The following is a 21,750-nucleotide window of genomic DNA, read 5'->3' on the forward strand; positions in this document are numbered from 1 at the left end:
TTGACAAGGAAGACAGGCCAATTTGCATGGGCATCCAAAATCTGATCAACAACTACAACACCACATGAATTTTTAATAGAGCCGAGGGAGCTTATTAATATTCATAGGGGTCAAACTATGGCGCCGCGTTTCATTTAACTCGTCGCAACCGACAAAGTGTTTTAGGAAAAGGTAACTTTAAGGATCTTCCGTTTTGAGCGAGGCGTTTCCCAAATGCATTATCAAGCTTTATTTCATGGCTTAAACGCATCATTTTTCACAAAGCCAATGACTGCCTCGAGGAAACACGAATGTAGATGTGCAGATGATGTCTGTGGCATTATAATACTAAAATCTCTGAGGTCCAAGCATCTTATTTGTTTGTTTTATGAGCGGTGGCAGTGGAGGTGACCTTAAAGACGCGACCGCCGCTGTTATTTCTGGCAGAAGACTGGCCGCGCTGGGTAAAGCGACCTGTTATTGACGAACAGTCAAACTTTGCGGCTCTGGTCAAGGACGCGGGAGGAAAAGCACCATCAGGTATGCTAATGGACGCACATCCCAACTGAATCTTCATGCATAATTGATGGGCTGAGGAACGGCACACATACACAGACGCTCCAGCGGCACACGATACTGAACGAGTCACATTTGTGTGAAGATCTGCTCCATTACAACTTTAGTGAACCGTTTCTCTTAACAACTTCAAAGCATTTCCATAAATCAGTTTACAGTGAGCTGGTCCTCATCACAAAATAAACCAGGACCCAAACACAAACCTGACACAGAAAACCATAAAAAATATTTTTAGAAATGCTAACTGAAACAAAATAATATAATACAAAAATTTACATTCATTTTATTTCAGCAAGTTGCTTGGCTAACATCTTTTATTTTTAGTTTAGTTTAAATGATGTACTAAAATAACTAAAACCGAAATAAAACAAAAAACAAACACTAATAATAATGTCAAAAACATAAAATTACTAATACTTAAAATTAAATCAGAAAAACTATGATTAAAAACTCTCATTTAATGTAGATTAACACTAGTGATATGAGTGACAGTGACATTTTTACTGTATTTGATCAAAAATACAGTAAAAACAGTGAAATATTATTACGATGCAAAACAGCTGTTTTCTATGTAAATATATAGAGTAAAATATAATTTATTCCTGTGATCAAAGATGAATTTTCAACATCATTACTCCCGTCTTCAGTGTCACATGATCCTTCAGAAATCATTCTAATATGATGATTTGATGCTCAAGGAACATATTTGATTATCATCAATGTTGAAAACAGTTCATATTTTTGTGGAAACCATGATACATTTTATTTTTCAGGATTCTTTGATGAATAGAAAGTTCAAAAGAGCAGCATTTATTTATCTTATAACATTATAAATGACTTTACTGTCACTTTTGATCAAGTGCAGTATAGTACAGTATATCTTGTCCAGAGAATGAATCTATGGACCAATCATGATCAGGAGCTCCAGAGAGTCCAGTATTCAGCATTATTACTGCATTATTATAATATAATAACTGCATAATTCTTGCATTACTGCATAATTCTCGCATTACTAGTGCATTATTACTGCATAAGTCTTGCATTACTACTGCATTATTACTGAATTAATACTGCATAATTCTCGCATTACTACTGTATTATTACTGTATTATAACTGCATAATATCGCATTACTGTATTACTGCATAATTCTCACATTATTACTGCATTATTTCTGAATTACTGCATAATTCTCGCACTACTACTGCATTATTACTGTATTATAACTGCATAATTATCGCATTACTGCATAATTCTCGCATTACTACTGTATTATTACTGTATTATAACCGCATAATTATCGCATTATTACTGTATTAATGCATAATTCTCACATTATTACTGCATAAGTCTTGCATTACTACTGCATTATTACTGTATTATTACTGCATAATGCACACCGTCCATACCAGCGTGATGAATACGATCCTCAACTGGATGGAACTGAAATAAACACTTTGAATGTTGCGATCGTATTGGACTTATAATAGCATCCTGAGTCGTAACAAAGCACTGTTCGCCAGAGGAGAACTGGCCCCCCGACTAAGCCTGGTTTCTCCCAAGGTTTTTTTCTCCATTTTAACACCTGTTTGCCACCTGATGTCACCTGATGGAGTTTGGGTTCCTTGTCGCTGTCGCCTTTGGCTTGCTTAGTTGGGGACACTTGACATTTGACTTGACATTTGATATTCAACAGTGCTTTGATCTGCCTGCATTGACACTATTGTTAAAGAGCTGCTGTGCAGCCAAAATTATATACCAGTTATCAATGTAAAGCTGCTTTGACACAATCTACATTGTAAAAAGCGTTATATAAATAAAGGTGACTTGACTTGACAAAATTATCGCATTACTACTGCATTCTTACTGTATTAATGCATAATTATCGCATTAGTACGGCATTATTACAAAATTCTCGCATTACTACTGCATTATTACGGTGTTATTACTGCATAATTCTCACATTACTACTGCATTATTACGGTGTTATTACTGCATAATTCTCACATTACTACTGCATTATTACGGTGTTATTACTGCAGAATTCTTGCATTACTTCTGCATTACTGTATTATTGCATTATTACTGTATTACTACTGCATCATTACTGTATTATTACTGCATAATTCTTGCATTATTACTATACTGCATAATTCTCGCATTACTACTGCATCATTACTGTATTATAACTGCATAATTCTTGCATTATTACTGTACTGCATAATTCTCGCATTACTACTGCATTTATTACTGTATTATTACTGTACTATTACTACATTATTACTGCATAACTCTTGCATTACTGCATTACTATTATTACGTATTACTGCATTACTACTGCATCATATTACTGCATAATTCTTGCATTACTGCATAATCTTTGCTTTAATACTGCATTATTTCTGTATTATTACTACATTATTAGTGCATTATTACTGTATTATTAATGCATTTCTATTACATTACTGCATCATTGCATAATGTTTGCATTATTACTTTATTATTACTGCATAACTCTTATATTACTGCATTACTATTATTACTGTATTATTACTGAATTACTACTGCATCACATTACTGCATAATTCTTGCATTACTGCATAATCCTTGCTTTAATACTGCATTATTTCTGTATTATTACTACATTAGTGCATTATTACTGTATTATTAATGCATTACTATTACATTACTGCATCAATGCATAATTCTTGCATTATTACTGCATTATTATGGCATAATTTTTGCATTATTACTGTATTTTTACTGCATGCTTGCATTATTACAGCTCTTCTGCTTCAGATGTCATGTTGAAGCTCATACGCTCGTGGTGATACACAGTTCTTCTCCAACACTTTCAAGTGCTCAAATCCCATTCTGAAGGCCTGATCAAGTCTCTTCCCTGTATTTTATTTGCTCGTTGAGCTGCAGAAACACACGGCGCAGGAAATCAGAGTTACTTGAGCAGTGCTATAAATAGCTTTACCACATGCACAAAGGAAGCCTTTTAACTGGATTCAGACGAACAAAAATCTGAAATTACATGACAGAAGTGTGACAGACAAGCCGGTGTCTGACCCCGAGATGCCCAGAGACGAATGAGGAACGCTGTCACCTCGGCTTCTGTCAGATTTACGCTGATTATTGCTCTCTATCTCTCGGCTGTTTGGAGGTCAGGCAAGAGAAAACCACAATATAACACTCAAAATGTTGCTATTTATGTTTTATTTCTTTGAAACCAACCACACTCAGAAGCTAAACTAAATATTTGCACATTTGATAATATCTAAACAACATGAGATTATCTGAAACATAACAAGCGGCTGTCATTGTGGAAGGAGGAAAAACGCCCCGCCGCCGTCAAACGCGCTGCTTTTGTGACAAATTGGTTGTGAGGCTTTTTCGACTGATGCACAAAGCGCAGAAATCTCCTCGTGACCTGCCCGTGGGACATGACAAGCCCCTCACGCGTCGCTCTATCAAACAGGATCTTTCCAGGACAATGCAAATGATGACAAATTCCATCATCCCGCATTATGCGCTTTCCCGCTAATCTCCCTAATTCGGGGGAATGGCGAGGGTTGGGAGGTTTCGGCCGAGGGGCGTGATGTCTGACTGAATGATGCCGCAGCCTTCATCCTCCTGCTGCGGCCGTCTCTGAGTCTGAAGACCCAGTCGACGGCAGTGCCGCTCACCCATATCAGTGGTTCTGGTCCGGTTTGTGAGGGTCTGGGATGGCCGCCGACTCCAGACTCCCGGCAGCATGTCAGGCTGCGTCACATCACACGAGCACAGCCTCGACGGCACAGACACGAATAAATGCCATGCAGTAAATCCAATACACGTGCAGTTTCAGTGTCTGTTCAAAAGATGGCAGTGTGACTTCATGAAACACACCGAACTGATCCAGTGACATTAAACCACTGCTCATTAACACTAGCTAACTAAACTCACTGTTATGAAATATCAAAGCCTTTTATTACATTCACAGGGTTTTACCACAGTTTATTTGCTCAGATATGGGTGACTGAATCTACAATGCGGTTTTATCCTAATGCATGAGGTCATGGAGTGTTTCACACACACACAAAAAAAATCTATGTTATTTTTAACACATTTATATTTCCCACTTTGTGTATTTGATTAAATGCATAGTACAGGTTCCTGTAAAAAAAAATATTGGTATTCTTTTGTTAAATATATGGGTAACATACAGGCTGATCATATTTCACACCAGAATAAAATGTAAAAAAAAAAAAAAAAAAAATTCTAATCTATGAATATATATATATACACACACACACACACACACACACACACACACACACACACACACACACACACACACACACACACACACACACATGTTTTATTTAAATAAAGAAAATCAATTCTATATTTTAACTTTTTTGCATTGTGACATTTTTATTTCATTTAAACTTTCTCTTTACACATTTATATATATCTGACTTTGTTTATTTGATTAAATGTATAGAACTAATTTCTGTAAAATGACATTGGTACTATTTTGTTAAATAAATGGGTAACATACAGGCTGTACAGGTCATATTTCACACCAAAATAATTTTTTAAAATAAATTTATTTAAATAAAGAAAATCAATTCTATATTATACTTATTTTTTCGCATTGACATCTTTATTTCAATTTAACATTTTCTTTACTATAATTTTAAACAAGTGTCATTCTCATTAAGATAATGAAAAAATATATATATTATTTAGATATATTTAAATGATATAAATTATTTATATATCAGGGTATTATTTAATCTATTGTGATTTAAATAAAAAACAATGCATTACGTTAATTTCTCTGCAAAAATGAGTATTAAATATAATGGTGATCTTCAATAAAAATAATACTCTGCATTTTGGTTAATTGTCATGAAAATAATGTCACGATTAAAAAAAAGGGTTGTTGAATCTTTGAGTTGGGCATGTTTTGTTTTTTGTGTGTATCACACAGACACTTCCAACAAACACTGAAATATGAATAATAAATCTGCATGAAAGTGAAGATGCTGCAGCTCCTGTCTATTCTTCATCTACAGCACTTTTATATCCGTGGAATGGGTGAAAATGACAACGGCTAATGAAAAATGAATGAGCGAGGTTAAAAGGTACAAGTCAAACGAGGCCCTAGATGAGAAATTAATGACAATGCGAGTGTCCAAAAGTAAATGGAACATAAACGTTAAAATCAACGAGCCCTCCGTTAATACAGCCATTAAAAACCAACATCTCCTTAATAAATTAAGGCCAAAACGTGACGCCCGTCCACTGTTACATGAGAACGCAATAATAACGTCGAAGAAATCAGCAGATTGTGCTGATAAAGAATGAAACGTGAGACTCAGACATTTTAAAGAAGCTTGCGGCGGTGAAATCTCCCTGTCTAATTGCCAGCATTTTCTTTCTGCGGCTGGCGTTCGCTCTTCCCATGTTTGTCTGCGTGTCAAAGTCTGTCCTGTCAAACTCAGCCGTACAGGAATAGACCCTCGTTACCATAGTAATGGGACGGTCATACAGCTCTGGACGTGATGAGACCGGACAGCGCTCGCTGGTTTCCTCTGCGTCCTCAAACACAAGCGTTTATTATTGTGGTTTCCATCTTCCATCTTCAATATGCAATTCAAAATGTACGTGCACAGAGTTTGCTTTCCTCGAGATGCTGTTGTTTTCATGATTTTGGTTTATAAAAACATGCCACATGAATTGAAACGCCACACATTATCCCATCACGACAGCTCTCGTTCCGAGACGCTCCGATTACATTATTGGGAATCTTCAATGAAAATAATGTCATAATGAAAAAGGGTTGTTATTTGTTGTTGTTTTTAGTTTTTAAAAACGCCACACATCATAGTCTTCATTCAAAGATGCTCGAATGGAAATCTGATTCGGAGATGACGGTGGAACAGAAGAAGCGATACGTTAAATAAAATTCTGCTTGTGTGTTTGTGGACACAGACCTACTTCCTGTGGCTTGTTGACTAGAAGAAAGCCGGTCAGGCACCAATAATACATGAAGAGCTATTCAGAGGCAATTAGGATCAGATGTCAAGGAGAGCACATTAATGAAGGAGTGTGTCCGCAGGAAGACCATCGGCACTGACAGATCCAGTGCTTCCCAGTACAAGCTCATACCAGCCTCGTGATATCACGGCAGGTCGCGGTGATATGACGTCCCGTTCGGCCAGTGACTGATTCATCTGTGCACTTGTCACAAACAACACGAACGCATCGATGCACTGGCCGCATTGGCGAGAGAGAGAGGCCGCTTCATGTTCTCCATTCCTACACGGATTCATGAACGGTGACCTTCAGGAAACTCACGCATGACTCGGAGTGAGTCTGGTCTGTCCTACTGCGGGTGAGTTACTGGTGGAGGTTAACCTGTCAGGGCATCCTCACCAGAGCTGATGTATATTATTCACAGTGCACCTGTTATGGTGATTTAAAGGGTTAGTTACTCAGCCTCATGTCGCTCCACACCTGTAAATCCTTTGTTCATCTTCAGAACACAAATTAATATATTAAGATAAAGTATTCTCGTCGCTTCATCGAACCACTGCAGTCACGTTGACTATTTTAGGTTTTTACATCCTTTCTGGACCTCAAAAGGTGCAATGTCGTTGCTGCCTATGTGTGGTTCAGAAACCCTCGGATTTCATCAAAAATATCTTCATTTGTGTTCTGAAGATGAACGAAGGTCTTATGGGTGTAGAACGATATGAAGGTGAGGATCATTTTTGGGTGAACTAACCCTTTTCGACATAACTGACTGTGTTTTCGCGCCATTACAGCATTTTGAGTTGCAAGACTTCCACAGAGTCGCACACAGTCACATGCACGAGCACTCTTCACAAAGCACTCGTGAATTTGTAATGCATTTTAAATTGAAAGCAGCCTTCTGCCAGTGAGTTTCATATTTTTATCTTTATCACGGTCCTCTTTGCATCATAGGAGGAATTTGCATATGTAAATATTTATTGCCAAGGTGCTTCTTGGTAAATTACCATCTTATATTACAAAATATCACAATGTTTAGCTTTTTATACTAATGGTTATGGTGCTAGATCGAGCTGCATCTTCAACTAAAATTTCCAAAAGGTATCCTCCGAATTTGGAAAGCATGCTTTTTCTTTTTATGCCCCTAGCGCTTGGAATGACTTACAAAATGTACTGAAACTAGAGTTTTTGCCTCTGAGGTCTTTTAAATGTATTTTGTATTCTGCTTTTAAAGAGTCTTGTAAGTTCTTCTCTTGACCTTTGGCCTATTTGATTTGTTAGATTGTTTTGTTTGTTGCCTTTCGACCAGGTCTCCCTGAAACAAGAGATTATGATTGCTCAATGGGATCTTCCTGGATAAATAAAGGATAAATAAATAAAGGATAAATAAATGTGTAGTATATAAGCCCAGAACATTCCAAACCACATAAATGATGCCTTCATAAAGCATTTGTGAGGAAAACAGGCGTACCAGCGGGCGAGAGCGCACACTGCACGCGTAACATCAAGCAAATCGCACGCACAACCTGTGCAGTTTACCCCGCGAATGTCACTGTAATTCACTTCAACCTTTCCGAACTTTATGAAAGATTATTTTATGGAAGGTTTGAGTGGTGTGTGTGTGTGAGGAAATGGAAACAAGCAGAATACGGACGTTTCTTACGGTGCGCGTCCACTGACGCACAGCAGAAGGAGTGTATTCAGTTCATTCCTATGGAAGTTGAGCACACGCTCGCACGTAAAACACACAGCCTCATTGCGCGTCTGCGGTTAGAAACTAAGCTTAGAATCCAGAAATGTTGGAGATCGATTTTTTCTCCCACCCCTAATAGATAGACAGTTTTTATAGGTGACAGGAAAGAGAACGAGACAGAATTTATTGTGTACTGTGTAAGAGCGTCAAAGGTTTCTTTTTACACCGTGTTTTTGCACTTTTGTAGCCAATCAAAGACGTATCTGTTGAGCGCATGAACACAATGGCCAATCAGATTTATGGATCGAGTGTTTAAGTTAGTCAGAATCCGCTCAACACTGCTTAAAAGTTTTTGTTCAGCTTGAGTTCAGCATACTCGCAAATCCTTTCATTTTAACCAACAAAGTACAAACATGGTCAATAAGAGATTCATTGAACAGCTTCATTGATTTTTTTGCAAGTTTTTGCAAGAGTCTTTGCTCAATTTAAATCCTAACGCTCAAAATAATTAATTGGTTTGAGTAGGACAAACTTAAAATAAACAAATTCAGTCAAATTAACTTATGAGTATTTAACACTTTCTTTTTCTTTCAAGTTCACAGAACTGATATATTTTAAGTTAACTGAACTGTTTCATTGTTTTGAGTTTTATGAACTTATTTCTTTTACTTTAGATGAGCTTAAGTTTAACTGAAACTAAGCTGGGATTTCTATTTCCCAGCATGCTTCGGCACACGAAAAGGGAGAGTAAATTTAGATTTAGTAGTGATTAATGTTTTGTTATGCTAGTTTAGAAGAGTTTCTGTTAAGAAAGAGTTACCATCATGGTGGTGACAAGCCAGTTCTGTTTACTTAAACTTTGAATTTCTTAACTTAAAAATTTTGAGAAAACTGATTGATTGCCTCAAATTTTTGCCAACTTATTCGGATTTACAGTGTGTATATAATATATATTTTTCATCCTGCTAACTACACTTTGTAAACTTTCTGCATTGACAACCATATTTAAAGCGCAACTGAATCTGATTGACAGTGAAAATCATAGCAATGTACAGAACAAAACAATCTGATACTGTATGTCAAATTATCTGTGCATTAAGTCCTGGAATATAAATGCAAAATAACAGACCAGCCACTTTTTTAATGTAATACTGTGTTACTTTGTTGGTCACATTATTTTAAACCTCTGTAGCAAAAAATGCACACAGAGTTTGATTCATTTGCACAAATCAGTTGTTTTGAACTGATCATTTCAATGAACCGATTCAAAACTTTCATTCAACAATCACTCCAAATGTTAAGTCAAAATGTCATTTTATATGAATTAAAAAGCTTTAGTGTCAGAAACGTGGCCTACAGTGCTGCTTATTTTCATTAACCCGCATTCAAGTCATTCATTTCCCATCCGTTCCCTTCAGTTTTACTCCATTAATCAGAACCAACTTAATTCAGTTCAAATTATACGCAGGTAAATATACTGCTGCTTTTTCTAGGCATCGCTGTATTGGTGGATGTAATCAATGTTAAACATAAAAGCATTTTAATACATTAGTAATATAAAACGACTCAAAGCATTAAATGATTAAATATCACAATGTGATTACTGAAAAGTGTTGATTTACAATATTCGACAGGCATCTTTAGTTTCAGATGCATTTGTTCATTTACAGACAATATTAAGACATATACTGAAAAATACTGTCCATTTGTTGACAATGCATCATTTTCACTGCATCATTAGTTTACGCTGCAGATCAGTGCGAGGTGAGCAGAAGCGTGTGACGTTACCGCCGCCGCTCGAGCCGATGTGTGATGGTGAAGCTGCGCTGGAGAGGCAGATGAAAGCAGGACGGCACAAAAGCTCGTTTTTCTTCAGCTCAACTGCTGCTCGAGCCCCGCCGCCCCCCGCCGTAAGTGATCGTCGGCTCTTTTATTAGAGCTGATAGCATCCTTGCATTGTTTCAGGCTCTGGCTGAAGAGCCGCCCTACTGCTCTAGCCTGCAGCGCTGCATATTACTGCCACATTATTTCACGCTCGCCTGCCTCTTTTATCAACTGCTTCTGAAGTAATGTTAATAGACTAGAAAATTGAGACATTTATGAAGTATAGGCAGTGTTTATGAAAAAATCCATAAAATATGACAAGGGCGAGGTGAGATAAAAGCGGTGCTTTAATAGATTATGGCGAAGGGAGATCACCGCGGGGCTGACGAGCACCTCCTCCGAGATCGCTGCGATTACGCCATTCATTTAGCTGCGTTACAAACAAAGTTAAATGTTCTAATTAATCTGTACACAACGCACCTCCTGCCCAGAGAGCCTCATTAACTGCATCTGCTAATTGAAGTGGCTCACACACACCATCATAACACACACACATACATACCATCATAACACAAACACACACACACACACACACACAGTCTCTCTCTCTTACACACAAACAGAAACATTTCTGATTATTATCAATGTTGAAAACAGTTCACATTTTTGTGGAAATTGATACATTTTATTTTTCAGGATTCTTTGATGAATGGAAAGTTCAAAAGAACAGCATTTATTTGAAATAGAAATAACATTATAAATTTTGTAACATTAAATGTTTTTACTGTCACTTTTGATCAGCTTAATGCATCCTTGCTAAATTTAATTTCTATTTAAAAAAAGACCATACTGATCCCAAACCTTTGAATGGAACTGTATCATGGAAATGTTTCTTGAGCAGCAAATCAGCCTATTAGAATGATTTCTGAAGGATCATGTGACACTGAAGTCTGGAGTAATGATACTGAAAATTCAGCTTTGATCACTGGATATAAATTACACTTTACTATATATTCACATAGAAAATAGTTATTTTAAATTGTAATATTTCACTGTTTGACCACAGAAGCAGGTGAAATTGTGTCATAACGTAATTTACGTCACGCAGTTAGATGATCTTAAAGTCCATGCTGATTATATCAGAGATGGCAGAGAGAATTATTCATTCCAGTGTCTGTTTTGCTTTAAAACATGAACTCACTGTCATATTCTGTCATTGTATCTGAAGAGCGCAAGCCCTCCCGAATCGCTGTTCCTGCCTGAGCAGAACGTGGAAACATCAGAACGTGGAAACATCCCACCGCTGTATGGCCAAATGATAGGAAAACTGTGTTTCTCGGCTGGATAAAGCAAACCAGCATCTTGCTATGAAAGTTTTGATGGATGAGGATTGCAATCAAAGTAAAGACGATTGCGGTGACTTACAGGAGTCGTACATTAAGCACGCGTAACTCTGTTATACTGATGCGCAAACAAATCCTGTATCTCGACGCACTGATCGCACATTATATTTACACACAGACACATTTCAGTACATTTTCACACACAATCAGGATAATGTTTGGATTTGTCCCGTGTATGTTGCTGTGTACTTCAGTATATATGCAGGTCAAGGCGGTTGGATTATTTATTTTTTTTGGCATCTCCATGTGGTCCTGTTCAGTATCGCAACTTGACTTGTCTAAAATATAAACAAGCTCTTTGCTGTTGCACATACTGTACACTGTGAAATCTGAAACATTTTGTGAAAATCACACTTCAATCTGATGGTTTACTTTGCTGGATATAGGTAAAATGGGCGTGTTAAACAAGATAAATGGTGTATGCTTAATTTCACAATAAATGTGTGATTAATCGTGATTAAGGGTGCGCGATAAATTGTGAGTAAAAAAATTAATCTATTGACAGCCCTAATATATATATATATATATATATCTCTTATTATCCTAATTGTTAAGCCATTTTAGAAAGCACATTAGCTTCTCGTCGATCAACCAGTTAACATTTATAACACTACATTATGTTGCGTAAAATTATGGGCCAATTTTCAGATTAGCCTGAACATTCTCATTCTCTGTCAGGAAGTTGCATTTATAAAACTGCAGAAATATAGCGGTTACCCCGGTTACATCTGTAAATGAACCAGTGCGCACTTATAAATACTACTTTATTAGGCATCATACATATGTAAGATGAAATGAAATGCAGATAAACATTTTCTGAAGACCGTCAGTTACCTTCAGAAATATTCATATAACTGTGAAAGCGCGATCCTGTCATGTTTTTACCTTGACATGTGCAGAGCTCACATTTAATTAAATCAAAGCCCTTTTTAAGTTTAATAATCACATTAAGCAATATAAAAAAATCTTGTTCTTCTGTGCCCTCTTGAAATGATAATTTAGACTTTTCTTGTACTATTTAAGACTTTTTATGGCCTTAAATTTGATAAAACTGAATTTAAAACTTTTTAAAGATCCACGGGGATCCTGAAAATATAAAAAAAAAAATATGAATTATTCTAAACTTGAGTGTAAGAATCAGATCTTCTAATAAAAGCATCTGGTCTCTAATTGCACGATTTAGCTCAAAGTCTTCCTGTCAATCAAAGGAAAGTGTTCATTCACGGCGCTTATCTGAGCGTCAGAACCAGCTGTCCTGCCATATTCATCAATGAAGGCAGATTACAGCCGCCCAAATCTTCTAGGGAGAATCCAGAGTTCATTGTTTTAATCGATTTACACCCTTAAGAAGATTATTGAAATGTTCCCACAGCAGAGGTCTGCTCTTTCACTTTGACGCTTATTGTGGGCGTCAGATTCCCATTTTTCCCAATGCAAATCCAATTGCGGGCCACACGAGGTTTCTCTGGAATAAAACGAGCATCCCGACAGAGTGGGCGTATTCCCAAAACTGGGACTAACAGGACTACATCCTTGTGGCGGATGTTAAAGTGGATTATTAAAGCGCGCGGCGTGTGCCATGTCCCAGGGTGGCATGCTGATCGTGATTTAACAGCGCCGCTTCTGTTTGTTCATGGATTCTGTTACAATCACCGGAGTTTGGGTCGCTCTTCCGAAGGGATTTTAGGGAACAGGAAACATTAAATCACCAAGGTGTGAGGCAACGCGCAATTTACAACTCCTGCTGTTAACGACGACTTTGGTTAATGAAGGGTCAATTCCAACCATCTGCCAACATGCAAAGCTTAATCGTCTGTTATGAGAGAAAATTGATTTTTTCCCCCTTTGCTTGGAAAAATGTTTCTTCCCTCCATTTGCCTGCTTACGCCGGATGACTCGCAATATTAGCAAGGTGTAAAAGCCTCAGCGAGGAGGACATTCTTCCTAATGTAACGTCAAATATCATTCAATCATACCTCATTACATTCAGCGTCCTCAGACGTTTGCTGGACATAAATATATTATGCTAAAATCTTAATGATAAACTGCAAATTGAATTTGCATAAACATCCAAACAACAGCACAGTATCAAATGATCTAGAAGAACAGTGAAAGCAAAATCTGCCACACGTCCAGAATTCCTCATTACAGATATCGGGACTATTATGCTAAATGTGACCTCGCGGCGGAGGCTAATCAGGGGCGAAACAGGGAAAATAAAAAACACACAGTGTGCTTAATTTAATCTAAATAATGGCGGAGCGCTGAGGGCCTAGAGCCACAGAAACACAGACGCAAAGGTTAACGAATGTGCTAAATCAAATCTGATAAGGATTGGTACAAAATCAGCGTGTTCTCAGCAATTAGACGAAGGGTTTGATGATGAACACACACTGATGATTTCACATTTCAGGAACATTTCACAAACATGGCCTGAAGTCATTGTTTTGTTCCATTTCAACAAATGCTCAACCTTCAGAAAACTCAAATTCAATATTATATGATACATTTATGACCCAGTTTAAAACCATTTATTGTTTGATATTGTTCTTTTCTAGCAATAAACAAAGAATTACTATTAAATAAACACATTAGGTTAAAGGTCAGTATGGTCTAGCTACACACAGTTTGGGAAAATAATAATATACTAAAAGATACTAAAATAAGAAAATCATTTTTCTTTCAGTGACAGGGTTAATTGTGAGACAGCAAAATATGTTTTGGCTATTAAAATTTAAGTCATTAATTAAATTCATTATTATAATTTGTATTACAATTTTCAGCAGGGTAAATATTGTTAACTTAAACATTAAAAAAACATTTTTCTAACTTGAAATAAAATGAACGTTAACTGGTATAAGATAAAATATGATAAAATATATATAATAAAACATTATATAAAGAAATTTTAATTCAGCTAGTTACAAAGGCAACATTTATCATTGTTATTTAATTTAATTTGATACACTAAAGTAGCTAATTAAATTAAATTGAAATAAAAATGAATAAAAGGTACTATATATAGACAAATACAAATATAATATAAAACTAATACAAATGACAAAACACACAAAACAAATTGCACAAATGAAAATGGAAAATATAAGAACAAAAATAAGTTCAAAACATTAAAAATATAACCACAGAAGTATCTCAATGGCACCAAAATAACGCTGTTTCTGTTCTTCTCAAAACACTGATCTGAAAACAGCGTTATGAAGACGCCCCAAACATGCTCATGCTAACTTCAGCTATTTCCTCATGCTCCAAATTAAATATAGCAATTAATCAGTGATTATTCCCGGGAAAGGTAGAGGAAAGTGGGCAGAAGGCAGGCTGTCGGTAGACTCGTCATCAGCAGAAGATTTCTCATTATGGGCGCGTGGCGGGGGGCGGCGCGTGCGCACGGGCACAGCGAGGGGCTAATTATATCAATATGGGGAAGTGTCTACAGCGCTCCACTTTAGCACATGTAACACAGAGCCCTGGCTGTCATGTGTGATGGGCTGTGGAACTGCATTTACCCATGATTGAGCTGTTGAATTTATGATATTATGCTCGCTGTGTGCTAATTCAACACAGATTAACATATAGAGCGATCGTGCTTCCATCATACCACCGCACAAAGTGACAGCCTTTGTTTTCTACCTTTATAAAGACAAATCAAAGGGCTCGTACCCGCACGGCCTGACTGTAGGGGCCGATGTTGGCCGGGGCCCAATGAGACAGACTCTGGACGTGAAGCGTGTCTCTCTGAGGGAAGCTGTCATTCTCGCATGCCACCGTCCGCTCGTGAAGAAGAACGTCCATCAGCAGCTGCTGACCGACCGGGAGCGACGCCTGGACGCAGACCCTGATGAAACAACATCACACCGGTGTATCAGACAGCAGCTTCACCAGCATTAAAGAGGCTAGCTGTAGAATTCAGAAACCCTTGTTATTAGCGACACCGGTGGCCATTAAGTGAACTGCAGCAGCAACTTGCTACTCTTGCTTGCGCACACGTGACACACAACAGACGACAAAGTTCTTTTTCGTTCTTTGCTTGAAAGTAAAAAGAAGTTGGAAACACCTTTGCAGCAATATATTGTTAGCGAACTTCTCAACGCTGCTGAGAGCGACAGATGAATATGTAAACAAAACAAAATAAACAACAAAAATCCCAGCAGTTCAGAAAGCATCTGATCATAGTGATGTGGATATGTTTGCACCAACTCTTAGATTCATGACATCATGTCGACAGATGAGGTCATTAAAGGGCTCATGAATTAAGAAATCAACTTTTCCTTGAGTTTATATTATATATATATATAAAGTATATATATATATATATATATATATATATATATATATATATATATATATATATATATATATATATATATATATATATATATATATATATATATATATATATAGGTCATCGCACTATAATATCATCCTGTACGTTTCAGAACTGAAAACTTCCTTGTTATTCCAAAACAAGCTTTTATTGACACCAGACACGTCCTGGAATATAGGTAGGTGAAACTCCGCCTCCACTGAAGAAATAAACGCTTACTTCATCATCACAGCGTTAGCCCCGCCCACTGGTGTGTTAGTGAGATGAGGAGGAGAGAAGAGCGATACAGGACTAAAATAACATCACCTTTCAAAAGGATCCTAATGCAGGAATATGGTTATTTATTTTCATCAATGTGAATGTCTCAGTTGAGCTTTATTTATTTGTGTTCGGTTCATTTCACTGTGGATTCTTTGGTAAATCAATCGCATTTCGGCACAAACAGACTTTTACGATATGAACTCGACAGTAATGCAACAACATGTCAGTAACTGTGTTCATTCTAATGCCTGATCTGATATTAATGATTCATGTACAGTCACATGATCTTTGTCTGAGTGTCGGTAAATCAAACCAGTGACTAAACGCTCAACTTCACCTTGTTTCTCTTAGTAGGATGAAAATAATCTGTTATTTGAACGGTTATTAAGTTATATAAAGAAAGCGATTAAAGAACGCTCCCTTTACAATCGCTGGAGCTGTCAATCAAAAAGAGCGAGTTTATCATTGACTGAGTTCTGGACCTGTGCCAAAACTCCTGTTTTATTCAACAAATCTCTTAGTTACATCACGTTCGCACTGTTAGTTATGATGAAAGCATTTGTTAGTGTGCAGAAACTGAGTTTCAATGACGAGATCACTGCTTTCATGAGCTCAACATGTCTGTGATCGACTACATGATCATCACTGCAACCTTTCATGCCACGATCTAAATATAATGCTATAATCAACACTTTTCACGATTAGTTAACCTTGAGAGCTGTAATAGTAATGTGCTAAAAGTTTTACTAAGCTATTTCGTATGCAAAGATGTCAGCCAATCACAGCAGTGGGCGTTTACACTGAAGTCTCACAGAGACACGCCCCTTAAAACAGAGCGTTCAAATCAGAGGCTAAAATCAGGGTAGGAAAAATGACTTTTATTTCTAAATTATGACCGTTTTTGATGTTAATAATATAACATTATAAGTGCACCCCAGGAAACATTATAAAACAATGCAGTTCATGACTACTTTAAAATTACACTGTTATGATAGTTTGATTATAAAGTATATTTGAGACTGTAGACTATATAGATCTGGCTCTGTGAGACTATAGTTTGAATTAATCCCTTTCTTTGCACGACACATTGACATTACAGTACAGAATGGCTCTTTTGGCATTATATGCACATTATAAGCAACACGTATATGTCACATCCTTTGATTTTCCTGGAAAAAAACAAAACATCTCTATTCCTTCACATAAAAATCAAGGCTACAGACTTTCACAGATAATCTAAGAAATCGGAGAAGGTCTCGTTTTTAAGTTTCGTTACAAGCGGTTCATACATTTGCAATAAAAAAGCGATTAAACATGAAAACTCTTACATATTTCAAACCGCTTTGTATTTTTATGTTGGTAGTATATGTAAATACAGTGTGTGCTCTTTCTACATGTTACCTGCTCTGATATATCACTGTTTATTTGTCAGCAAAGTCCGCTGGATGACGCAAAATGATGCATTTTGCCTTTTAATGGCTCTAGTTAAAACTACAGATCGATAATATTCCCGACCACAGACAGACTGGTATCAAAATCAAAAGTGCGTTGTGGGTGTTTTTGACAAAAGAGAATTTTAAAATTATTATATATATATATATATAAATAAAGAGATAATTAAATGTTTTAACTACATTGGCATTTTTATAATGAATTTAAATTTTTTTCTAGTTATTCCTAGTTCTGAAATATTTTACCAGGTATAGATTGTGAGTAAAATAAATAAATAAAATTCTCTCTAGTCATGTAGCACAAATTTCAAATGAAATTTTTCCACTGCATAGACAGCAAAAAAAAAACAAACAAAAAAAAAAAATCATTTTATAAAAAAATTAATAAATCTAAATGTTTCTCATTATAATTCACCTTGTCTACTTTTTTTTGTTTGTTTTTTGAAAAAGGATTCTCACAGTCTTAGAAACCTGAATATATGAGAAAGTGTGATTTCCAGATCTGGAAATTAATAAAATTACGCAAATCCTTTGGTATTTTTATAACGAATATACATTTTTCTAGTTATTCTGAGCTCTAGAATTTTTTTAAAATGTATAAATTGTGAGTAAAAAATAAATAAAATTCAGTAACACTTTACTTGAAGCATTTATGCATAATGAATTGTATCTTTTCATAAATTACTGTAACAAAAGTTAAACGCATTATAATATTAACAGATTCCTTGTTCCATTTGAAATGGGTTGGTTGAAAAGTGTTTTAATGCATTATACTTTCTAAAGGTTTCTGTGACCAATAACTGTGGTTATAATTATTCATCCGATGCATTAAAAATACCTTGGATCAAAAGTGGATCAAAAACGTTCATCAAAGGTTTTAGGGCAACTTTGATGAAAGATTTTGTTCCGCTTCAAATGTTGACTACTGTATATAAAGGTTTTCAAGTAAAATTCTTATTCAGTAAATGAGGAACGACTGGAAAGTCATGTCAATTTTTACTCAAGTTTCACTGAAAGTCCATCTTGTCTGCGGTGAATTCCCTCTCTAAAGGACAGTCGAGTGTGTCATTTACCTCGCCGGTGGATTGTGTTTGAAGAAGGTGCGATACACCGAGTTGATCTGGCTGAAGCTCTCCATGTCACTGACGTAGAGATGAACCAGAAGCACGTGCTTCATCAGCCAGCCGCTCTCCTGCAGTCGCCCTGCAAACACACTCAATTAAACCAAGGATTTCTTCATGTTTCATTAGGAAAGTTTGCAGCTGAACTTCTGAGAAATCATCCCCTCCCACCTCAGGCTCAAAGCGGCATAAACGCACACGACTACATGAAAACACAGTCTTTTAAAAACACTGCTCTCGGACAGTGTTGACTCCTGCTGCACGCACAATGGAAGCGGGAAGAGCCCGAGCGGCGTTACACCCCATTAGACTTTCACATGGCGTCAAGTTTGTTTTTCCTTCGTTTCGCTCGCACAAGAAAGCCGGTCATTAAATATTAACTTGTTTAATATTGTCTCAGCGCTGTGAAGGCTGTTTGGCGAAGTAAGACGAAAAAGATTAAATATGCTTTTCATCTCGAGCCGCTCTGGCTAAAGATTTCTCTCTTTGCTGTTACAGGCCGCTCTTTAAAAGTTCTGCGGGCGATAAAAAGCGCTTCGTTCTCCGGCTTTAATCTGAAGTGTCTGTCCTCGTCGGCCGTGACGGATGGAGTCGCTGACACTCGCGGCCGCTCAAAACGAGCTTGTGTGAATAAAAGAGCGGCCGCCAAATAAAGAGCCCCTATACCTCTTAAAAGTGCATTTTGCCAGCACAACAAGCGGGAAAATGAAAGCGTGTTTGTGAACAAAGGCCTGTTCGCCGTCAGCGTTTGATGGGCTGAACTGCACACAAGTGCCCAGAAGCAGCGACCGACAGCTCTGCGCTTCATATTCTTCATTATTTCTTCACAAGCATCAGGGTAAAAAACAAGCCGCTCCCTCAAACTCAATACTACATCTGAGACAACACCGAACGCACGCACATGTGCTGTGATCTTATGGAAAACAAAGAACCAGAGCAATGTTCTTCTTACTTTGCAGGAGTGCGAAGACGTGCCGGGTTTGGCTCTGGATGTCCGTGTGTTCGGACTGAAGCGCCGTCAGACCGGTTATCCACTGGTAACCCGCTGAACTCCTGCCTGAGTGTGACGGCAGACAACCTTTAACAGAACATGATCATTTATATTGATGTATTAGGCAGATGCTTTTTCTGCATTCAAGGTGCACATTTCATCAGCATTCCCTGGGAATCGAACCCATGACCGTGCAAACAAGCACTGTGTGTACTACGGTACAGCATTGATATCAGCTCTATATTTGGGTCAATGACGTGACGGGCCATTTGGTAAAACTTTAGTATAGGGAACACATATTACAAACTATTAACTATGCCTTTTTCCTCAAAAACTCCTAATTTACTGCTTATTAACAGTTAATAAGGTAGTTGTTAAGTTCAGGTATTGGGTAGGATTAAAAATGTAGAATAAGGCATTAATATGTGCTTAATAAACACTAATAAATATACTAGTAATATGCATGCTAATAAGCAACTAGTTAAAAGACCCTAAAATAGACTTTTTTTTTTTTGTCCAAAGGCCTTAATAATAATAAAAAACAAAGATATGATATCCAAAGTATGAAAGGTAGCACAACTAGATCTCTTTTATTGAATCCAGAAGGTGTGAATTATATTTTGCACATATAAAGGTATTTTAAAGATTTTTAAGTGTCAAAAGCTCATTCGGTTTAACCGTCCAAAGGCCAATACAGCCATTTAATTTGTGATTAAAATATCTTAAAATTTAATAAATGTATATATTTTTTATTCTGGAATGATTTTATAACATTATATATCAACATAGTGCAAAATGGTATTCAAATTATGTGTAGAAGTCGTTGCTTTAGTATGAGAAACAATGTCAGGAAAAATGAATTTCATTGATGTCATTCGGAGTAACCGATATAAAGGGACCATTTTGGATCAATTCTTGTGGTTAATATCATGTGACAGGATGTGACATCATTCAAACACCTGCAAAGGACCACATGGTCATGAAGCAAAGTAACTCACTCTTTCTTAACTATTTGAAAAATTTATGTTTTCACTTGTTCATATGCATGTCCTGAAACATCAGGTCATTCGGTACAACAGCTATAAAACATGGAAAATTATGTAATATTTTTAAAACTTGTACTAAATATAAAATGTTTGATTGTCCTTTGCTAGCTAGCTTGATATCAGCCTGTTAGCATTGTTTGAAAATATCATCATTCGGTATAACCAAAATTTTGGTTAAACCGAATGACTTTTTTGGTGACAAATTTTGTCCGTCTTGTAAAAAAATGACAAAAGCAGTGTTAATGATTATAAAAACCACACTATCTCAGTGTTAACAATTAATAAAACTTCAAAATTAATTATATCTCCATTATGTTGCTGTACACTTTTAAAACCCTTATTCGTCAATGACCCATTTGCAAAATCAGCTAAACAAGAGGATGAATTCAAAGACGCTGCACTACTTGGAGGGTTTAACTGTGAAACGGTCTATCCCAGCATGCTAATTACAGTGTCAGCGTCACAAAACTAGTAGGCCACACTAACTGACTAGTTGGTTTTTAAACAGGTGATATAGAGGTCCTCGACCAGTCTCAAGATGTCTTAAAATGATTTCAAATATAATAAAACAAGCATCAAAATAATCCAAAACAACTATAACATAAAGATAATTCTTATTTTAATTCACTGCATCAACAACTGGATTCACATGGACTTAGTGATGCACTTAAGAACAATTATTTTAAAGTTTATTTTCATGAACAACTGGAAAAGTCAAGTAAACTCACTGGTTAAGAAGAGTGGGATCCCTAAAAACATTCAACTCTTAAAACACTTGGAATCCTGAAACTTGCTTTAAATTGTAATACTTATTTTAGATTACTTATTTTAATCTATGGACTCACCCAGTTTCTGCTAATATAACCACAAAAACGTTTTGAAAACAACACGGCAGAAGAACCAGAGGAAGGGGCCTTCAGATTTTGTTGTGGACAATGGAGTCAAAAAGGTTGAGAGCCACTGGCATTGGGAATATCATGGTGCTGAATGATTAACTCGACACATAAACATACTGTATAATATATAAACACCAG

General features: G+C 36.6%; 1 protein-coding gene across 1 annotated transcript in view; it reads right to left on the reverse strand.

Moving 5' to 3' along the window:
- Positions 1 to 21,750, reverse strand: part of dph6 (diphthamine biosynthesis 6) — a 91,508-nt gene that overhangs the window by 24,630 nt on the left and 45,128 nt on the right. The window contains exons 10-12 of the mRNA XM_067368067.1: positions 19,632 to 19,757; positions 18,632 to 18,761; positions 15,183 to 15,357 (exon numbers count right to left, since the gene is read on the reverse strand). Coding sequence (XP_067224168.1) covers positions 15,183 to 15,357; positions 18,632 to 18,761; positions 19,632 to 19,757 — 431 coding nt within the window. The remainder of the gene's footprint in view (positions 1 to 15,182; positions 15,358 to 18,631; positions 18,762 to 19,631; positions 19,758 to 21,750) is intronic.

This window comes from Chanodichthys erythropterus, chromosome 18, assembly GCF_024489055.1.
Source record: "Chanodichthys erythropterus isolate Z2021 chromosome 18, ASM2448905v1, whole genome shotgun sequence".
In the NCBI taxonomy this organism is placed as follows: Eukaryota; Metazoa; Chordata; class Actinopteri; order Cypriniformes; family Xenocyprididae; genus Chanodichthys; species Chanodichthys erythropterus.